This window comes from Anabas testudineus, chromosome 21 (assembly GCF_900324465.2).
Source record: "Anabas testudineus chromosome 21, fAnaTes1.2, whole genome shotgun sequence".
Classification (NCBI taxonomy): Eukaryota; Metazoa; Chordata; class Actinopteri; order Anabantiformes; family Anabantidae; genus Anabas; species Anabas testudineus.
In genome coordinates, this window is record NC_046629.1 from 24,376,189 (window position 1) to 24,385,102 (window position 8,914).

Here is an 8,914-nt window from a genome sequence, read left to right on the forward strand (position 1 = left end):
AATTCAGGACGGCCTCAATATATAATTCAGTCAGAAAATACCATCACTATGCACTCAGGTATCAAAGAGTTAACACCTGTACATGTCAACATGTGTAACATGAAATATTGAAGATAATTAATGAAGAACAACAAAGTTTTATTTACTTTCCTCCACAGCTGCATCTAATACCTTTGACTAGATTTGCCTTCCTAAATGCAATTTAGTAATGAACCTCAACCTAATCCTAAACTGTACATTTACTTATCCACTCTGAACGACAGGGAAAACGTTTAAAGGAATAAGAGTAAAATTAGAAAGAATATTTTTACATATTTCTTCAACAATTTCGATTTAACCAGAAATTAAACTGTTAGCTAAGCAGCACTAGCTTAGCTTTCTAGCTAGCTAAAACTTAGATTAGCATTAACTCACCCGACTCTTTTTTCTTTTACCAAAACTTGCCTGAAGTTGTTTAATAAAACTGTATATATATATATATTATATATGTGTGTGTGTGTGGATGAAGTGCAGAGTGGTTTAATGCTGTTCTTGTCCTTCTCCTCCTTCACCTCCTCCTCGTACCTCTCACTACACCGCTGCTGGTGCTCCGTCGGTCTCTGCAGTCGCATTCAGGTTCAACGGAACAGAGCAGAGCTATTTGTGTTGTAAGTGGTCAAATGGATTTTATCAAATATCTTTCCATTTCAAATGAATCAGTAATAAGCACGAATATGACCTTATAATGACTTACATATCTGTCTTACTTATCTTTTCAAAAAGCCTAATCTAAGTGTATTTCTTTGAGCTGTTAGTGAGAGCGTATAAATGTCCCACGTTCCGTTGAAGGCATCAGGAGGTGCAGCTGTTCCATTGCTCCTCTCTGTCTGTCCCCCCCCCACTCAGTGGACTGATGTCCTGTCTGGGACCTTTAGAGACACAGTCAGTATGAAATCAGTCAAACTCATTATTTACATCACACAACTGTTGGTGAAAGCACAGTTACACTTTACCTTTCTCTACGTATTATTACATTTAATCTTTGTCCTTTATTATATATATATATTCATATTTTATTTTTAATATATATAATTTGACTATTTAACATAAATAAAATTCTGATACTGTGGTTTTGACGTTGTTGATTTCTCCCCATTGCTGAACTAGTACGTTGTAGAACAGAAAATCTGATCAAGTTCATTTGGAGACAGATTGATAACTTGTTCGGCTCCTTCCCCCCCCCCACTCTGACTGCTGCTGCTCACTGTTAGATTTACTGTATGCAAACGTGAAGGATGCATACACCTTCACAGCTTCCTATCTTAGGCAGATCTGACCACAACCTGGTGCTCCTCACCCCGTCTACACTCCTATTGTTCAGAAGCAGACAGTGACCACGAGAACTGTAGAAGTGGTCTCAGGAAGCTACGGAGACTCTGCAGGGGAGCTTTGAAGCCCGAGACCGGACTTTTTTCTGTGACCATCATGGACACGACATCAATTCCACGACAGACAGCGTCACAGAGTACATTAACTTCTGTGTCAACAACATCATCCCAACCAGGACAGTGAGGTGCTTCCCAAACAATAAGCCCTGGATCACAACAGGAACAGGAAGAAGAACAGGGAGACAAGGACCAGGTGAAGTCCTGTACAGAGAGAGCTGAGGGGGAGACTGAGGCAGAGTAAGGACGCTTAGAGAAGGAAGCTGGAGAACCAACTCCAGCAGAACAACATGAAGCATGTGTGGTCTGGAATGAAGAAGATCACTGGCTTCAAGGTGAAGGGGAACCAGGTGGAAGGGAACCTGGACAAAGCCAACGAGTTGAACAACTTTTTCAGGTTTACAGCAGTACCGCCTTTCCTCTGTGATTGTAGGAATATGATAATTAACATGACTGATTCAGACGGACATATTCATCCGGCTGCAGCCAGGTTTCAGTAAGACAGAATAAGTCTATTTGTAGGGTCAATTGATGAGACAGATCTGATATTTAACAGTCCACATTTGATTGTTTTCTTTTTATTTTGTTCTTTGAGAGGAATTGTCCTTATTTTTTATTAGATTCTTATCACGGCCAGCAGATGGGAGCAGAGTGCCGCAACAGAGGCAACTGATGCAGGCTTGGTGCCCACATAAAGGTCTAATTTTAAGCTCCATACTGGTGTATAGCACATCTTGGTCCCATCTTGATAGCTGACTGTAGAGGCCTGAGAGTACACGGCCATCTGTAAAACCTCTTAAAACATTTAGAATTTTGTGGCAAAAGAGCCAAATAACATTTAATAATGAAAGACAAATGTTGAGACGCTGCGTATTTTTTGAGAAAGTGTGACAGATGAACCAAGATCTCAACAGCAGGTGACCACGGTGATTGGACTATAATAAAATAGGTTGTTTTTAGTTAATCTAGCAGGTCAGCTTCAGGAGAGGAAAGTACATTTGCATTTGTTTGTATGTGAACCTTTGTGTGTAGCTGCATTGTGATGAAATCAGGTGGACAATTATTACTGTGAAGTAGGCCTGGATCTGATGGCCCTGGACATTGGTATTCAATGACTTGCATTAATGGAACACTTAACACATTCTGTGGTAGCCCTATTGTTGTAGGAAAGCTGCTCAGAAGCTGTTTTACACTCAGTGATCTGCTTACATGTGGAGATAAAAGTGCTACTTTTCATAAGAACACTCGCAAAGATCATTGTATTTGAAATAGAAATTAGATTTGAGTGGGGAAAAAAGCCACATCAATGGATTTGAAAGATAATTCAATTCAATTTTACTTGTATAGCACCAATTCACAACAGAAGTTATCTCAAGGCACTTTACAGTGGAAGGTTTAAGACATTACAGAGAATAATTATACAAAAAATGATGCAGAAAACCCAACAATCCCATTTGAGCAAGCTTTAGGCAACAGTGGAGAGGAAAAAACTCCCTTTAGAGAAAGAAACATCCAACAGAACAAGGCTGATAATGGGCGGCCATCTGCCTCGACCAGTTGGGGTGAGTGGAAAGAGAAGAGAGAAAAGAGCAGCAGGCAACAAAAACAACAACAACAAGCATCAAGAACATTGGGCAGGTCAACTGGATTCTGGAGATGTACAGCTCCAGGTCGGGGATACCTGCAGAAAGTACAGAGAGAGGGAGACAGAGAGGAGATAAATGTTGAGTAGCTGAGTATTTTCAAAAGTGTGACAGATTACAGAGATCTCAACGGCAGGTATCCCAATATTCTATTATGTCCTGAGTAAGGAGGAGGACGAGGCAGGAATGAACTGAAAACGGGATTTATTACAGAGAACTACAAAAACGGGGAAACTAAGGGGGTGTCAACAGACACTACAAAAACAAACACACGAGGACAAAGTAACAAATCAGGAACCAAAGTACTAAAGAAAACTGCTGCTCAATGGTAGGAAAACACTCACAGGAGAAACAGGTAACAATGTCCAAAAGTTCAGAGGGGGGAACCGAGTCCAGGGAATCCAGGGGGGGAAGCAGACAGGGCTAAGGAGGATGAGCAAGAGCAGGCAGGGTGGAGCAGGCATGGGCGACACAGGCTGGACACAGGCTGGACACAGGCTGGACACAGGCTGGGACATGAAGACGATCTGACAGAGGGAAAAGGACTGAGGAGAGTTTATGTAGCCTGAGGGGAACACAGGTGAGTCCAATGTTCAGCTGATTGCGCTGAGCAGAGGGAGAGAAGGGGCTGGTGGCCAGAGTCCAGAGGGAGAGTGAGGGAGGAAAGCCAAGGCCGGCCGGGGCCAAGCCGAAACCATGACACGTTATGCCAATCCTGTTAAATTAGTAGTACTAGTATTACAAGATACATGTTAGAAACTAAACATTCTTGCAATATATTATAGAAATAATACTTTTATATAAAAATGACACTGACTCACATGAAAAGAACAGTTCAACTCCACCCTCATAGCAGGATTGGTGTGGGGGTGGAGTATATTAATGTGATGGGCGGGGCTTAGACTACCTGTATCACATAAATAGTGCAGGTAAAGTTGAGTGTCTTCACTTGTGTTTTCACATCTGATCACACGGGACTTCTTTGCCTTTGGAGGATTTTACAAGGAGTTTTTGCATTGTACTTACAAGAAGGAGAAAGAACAATGGCCCACCAGACTGAACAGAGGAAGGAAGTTCACTTATCTGGTGTTTTATGTTTCACTTGGGACTTTTCTGTGTGTGTAATGGTTATAATCTGTGTCATAATTTGTGTGTAATGGAAAGTAAGATTAGACAAATGTACTAAACTTACATGTCCCTCCTCTTTCACAGTGAGAAAGACCGTCGTATTCTTCACTGTCTCCTGTGCCAGAAGCCACAGGAGGTTTTATCTGCACACTTAGCCAGGGTGTGCATGAAGAGCAACACAAAAGAAGAAAGGGAGGCAGAGCTGAAGCGAGCCAAGGTGTCGACAAAGTCCTGGACCCGCCAAGGGCGCAACTGGGATTACAGACAGATCTGCTCCATCGTAATGGACAGGGCATCCAGGATGGCTCTGGTACGGCACCTGGAAGAAAATGATTTCTTCATTTCTAACAAGCCGGAAGAAACAGATCGAGTTGTGCTGGAACAGCAGCCCAGCACAGGAGGGGCTGTGACCAGAGAAAAGCCCACAGTTGCGAGTGAAACCACCATGGAGGCCGTGGAAGACAGCTCCTGGTCAGAGCATGATGGGGACAACGATGCTTCTGATGATCCAACATACCAAGAGTAAGTTTGAATAGCCACACAAATGACTGTTTGAGAAGAAAATAGAGATAAAAGGCTCAGTTTATTTATGTTTCCTTGCTAAATTGAAATGATTACATTTACTTGTAGCTCTCAGTTCAACTGTCAATTTGTCCTCAAGTGTCCTAATGTTACATTTTCTCTGTCTTATTTTCACAGACCTTCATCTGCCAGCTGGGGTAGTGTGCGTTGCAACATGCTACAAATGGGACTGTATGAAAAGTTCAACAGTGACAATCCACTCTTGGTGGAATTTAAGAAATACCTGGTTAATCACATGGAGTTCCCAAACTGCAAACAGGAGGTGAGTTGTTGTTTTCACATGCAGATGTGAAGGAGCAGAGGGGGTTGCTGTGATCAGACTTATTAGCATAACTAAAGGTATTTGTTGACTCTGAGGCCTGTGCACAAGTACATTGCTCAGTTTGCACAGACACATTTTAGGCAGTTGTCAGAAATGTAGGAGCTGAACTGAATTTCTTTCCAGTCTGACATTATTTCATAATTATTTCACTACAGGTTGACAATGTATCCAGGATGCTGAGGTACATTCAACCTACAGGTGAGGAAATCAACTTGGACTTCCTCAGAAAGGGTACAGAGGTGAAGCACTACATTGAGAGTCTGAAGGGGGCCAAGCTGGTTCCATCCACCATCTTAAACTTCATCAAGAATATGATCCGCTTTGTCCAGTTCCTGGCCATCAGGAATATTGATGACATGGAGTTCTACATGAGGTGTTACTCATACGTCAGTCTGCTACACACCTTGAAGAAGCCAGTTTCCAAGGCCCAGATCAAATTCACATGTAAAACAAGGTGAATATTTGCCTAATGAACCCTTTAATGATGCTACTGTTCTGTCAGGGGCTGCCAGAAGCTGCTGTCGAAAATATTTGGTTTGGAAAATATTTGAGATGGAAAATATCTGTTTTATGTTCTGTGAATGAATATTTTCATTTGTGTCTTTCGTAAAGCTCCGACGAGTCAGCAGACAGGATGGTTGGCAGGGGCCAGAAGAGAGCCAGAGAAGCCATTGAGGAGGACAGCACTACAAGGAGAGACTTTCCTCTGTTTCTGGAGGTCTTTCCAGCATCACTGACAGGACCACCACCGACCAAGAGGCAGCGAGCTGAGGCCGGGTTTCCAGAAGATCGTGTGTTCTATGATAAGTGGAGGGGAGCACAGTTTGCTAAACGGGAAGAGTACATCTTGTGTAAGTATTTATACAAATGACTTAAGGAGTAAAAATGATGGGCAACGGCCGGAGCCGCCAGCCGCCTCCGTTCAGCCTTTCCAAGCCGATACAGACAGGGCGGACCCCACCAGTTAACCACTCAAGGACACCGGGTAAAATAATTCATGTGTCATCAGAAACAACATTGTTATTGACATCTCTCTCTGTTTCTCTATTTTGACAGCCAAATTCTACAGAATCCTCCGACTGTGGAGAATAATGGTAGGCGAGGGATGATCAGTCGTGAGGCTGGACAGCCAATCATCCACATCCTGAACGTCGTGGCAAGTGGAGACCACCTACAAGTGTGGCCACTGAGACGGATGAGGGCCGTCATGAAGAGGATTCGGAAGCAGAAATGGTCGCTGGCATTACGGACTTGGGAACGCGAGGAAAGGTGAGACAATTGTTTGGCTTGGCGGGTATTATCCGTGATCTTTCTGCTTTGGAGACCGACAGTTCTTTGTACAGAGTGTCCACCGACCCTTTGCCAACGGTCCATTTATATTTCTGGGAGCTGGAGGATCTGGAGGGAACAACAACCAGAGGGTACCCTCTTTTTCTCTTGGCAAGCAGTTGTGCATCGATGCCAAGACTCACCCGTGTAAATGTCACCCATCCATGGAGACATTTGGGAGAAAAGTGAACCACTCCAGGAAGAATCCCAATGTGAAACCAGTCCACTGCAAGATGAAGTTCACTGAGGGAGAAAGGGACACTCTCCTCCTGGTGGCAGCAAAGGACATTGCAGTGGACCAGAAACTGAAATTTGACTATGGGGTGAACAGGAAGTCTTTTTGTGGGGAAGGACTGGACTTAGAGTGGCTAGACCATTGAGTGGATTTGTATTTGAGGTGAATTTTGATCAACTATTGTTGTATGTACGACAAGATCATCACACGCAGTGAGCAGTTACATTTGGAGATAAAAATGTGGAGGCATTGTCAGCTAATTAGAACAAGACTGATTCAAATAAGCATTATTTCTTATTTGACATGTATGACAAAGACCTTTAAAACTCAGATTACAAACTGACTTCAGTCTAACCTGGTTAACTATGGTGTTTTGACAGCACTTTATCAAATTGTTTTGTCAAAGAGACTTTTCTGAGGAAAATTGATCCTCTATAACTCACAAATAGTGGAGAAAATAAAACACTTTATTGCCATTTTCACTGAGATCTGATCTTTCTTGTAAAGTTGGATTATTACAGAAACATGGTGGATTATGGTGTAAATATAAAACACGAAACACACAGAGAAGCTATAATAAACACATTTAGTCAATGAAATTATGAAAATCAGATGGTTCTTTAAAATTTAAGAAATAAAAGTTAGAGCTGGTTTTACAGCAGTTTTTACCACATATTTAATACCAGTAATAAAAGATGTTTTCAGGCTGTAAAAAACACGTCCAAGTCTGAACTGTCGTTAACGCCGAGGTTTAAAGATACTTTGTCAGTAGGAATGAAAAAATGTCCACAGTATTTTCTAGACAACATCCAATTTAAACACTGTGAACGTTCAACATTAAACCAGAAAGTGACTTTGTTACCACTGTAAACAAGAGTCCAATCCTAACCTCTGCTTTTTTTTTTTCTCTGACGATGTACATGTACATATTGGATGAGTATGAAAAGTTTTAATTAACAAGAAGGAAGTTCAGTTGTCATCCTCGGTGAGGATTGTCACACACAAATCCTCCAAGGGACAGAAAAAGTTAATATAACCCTTTTAGATCGAGGTCTGAGTCCAGTAGAAACAGAAAAGAAAAAGAAAATGATAATTAAATATCTAATTTAGAGTTTCGGTCACAGATTAGTTTTAAACAGAGCATCAGTTGCATCTGTTGTGGCACTCTGCTCCCATCTGCTGGCCGTGATAAGAATCTAATAGAAATAAAGACAATTCCTCTCAAAGAAGAAAATAAAAAGAAAACAATCAAATGTGGACTGTTAAATATCAGATCTGTCTCATCTTAATCCCTGTTAGTGAATGATTTGACAAGTGACCATCAAATAGACTTATTCTGTCTAACTGAAACCTGGCTGCAGCAGGATGAATATGTCCGTCTGAATCAGTCATGTTAATTATCATGTTCCTAGAAACACAGGTCGGGGTGGAGGAGTAGCAGCAATCTTCAACTCAAGTTTATTAATCAACCCCAGACCTAAACATAGTTTGGATCAGAGAGACTAAGAGTGAGGCTCTCAAAGGAATTCAAACTGGAAAAGTCAAAAACCAGTCCTGTTTGTTATTGTGTACCGTCCTCCTGTCCCTTAATCTGAGTTTTTAACTGAATTCTCAGACTTACTGCAGATAAAGTCATTATAGTGGGTGACTTCAGGGGTCGTGAATCATCCTTTTCCACCTCACTCCACTCACAGTATTGGTACTATAAATTCATATGTTTACTACACCTACGAATAAAATTCACTACAGTCGATTATTATCTGAAAATCTTGTTGATAAATTTGAGGAAATTATATGAAACTCATATTACTCATTAGTAGAGGCAAATAAGAACAACCCCAGGTTTCTCTTCAGTACTGCTGACAAAGAGTGATGGCTCTGTCGAGCCTAGTATCCCCTTAACTGTTATCAGCAATGATTTCATGAATTGAAATTAATTTCATTAATTAATTCCTCTAAACCGTCAATATGTCTCATACCCCATCCCGACTAGACTCCTCAAAGATATCTTACCTTTTATAAGCACCTCAATACTAGATCAGATCAATCTATCTTTACAAATAGGCTACGTACCACAGGCTTTTAAGGTTGCTGTAGTCAAGCCCCTACTCAAAAAGCCTATTCTGGACTCAGGGGTTTTAGTGAATTATAGATCAATATCGAAAATTGTGGAAAAGGTAGTTTCTAAACAATTATATGACCAGCTGCTCAGCAATAACTTGTATGGAGATTTCCAGTCAGGATTTAGAGT

The 8,914-nt window shown here is 41.4% G+C and overlaps 1 protein-coding gene across 3 annotated transcripts; it reads left to right on the forward strand.

Annotated features, from left to right (window-relative positions):
* The first annotated feature begins 4,037 nt into the window (after nucleotides 1–4,037).
* On the forward strand, nucleotides 4,038–6,163 carry LOC113173479. Of its 3 annotated transcripts, none has more exons than XM_026376891.1 (5): nucleotides 4,038–4,136; nucleotides 4,280–4,717; nucleotides 4,895–5,039; nucleotides 5,255–5,553; nucleotides 5,712–6,163. In XM_026376891.1, exons 1-5 carry the CDS (start codon nucleotides 4,111–4,113, stop codon nucleotides 5,968–5,970), a joined length of 1,167 nt encoding a protein of 388 aa, XP_026232676.1. In that variant the 5' UTR covers nucleotides 4,038–4,110; the 3' UTR covers nucleotides 5,971–6,163. The 3 variants fall into 3 exon arrangements, with proteins under 3 accessions (XP_026232676.1, XP_026232677.1, XP_026232678.1); XM_026376892.1 differs by having other exon boundaries at nucleotides 4,101–4,182; XM_026376893.1 differs by having other exon boundaries at nucleotides 4,102–4,153.
* The last annotated feature ends 2,751 nt before the right edge of the window (nucleotides 6,164–8,914 follow it).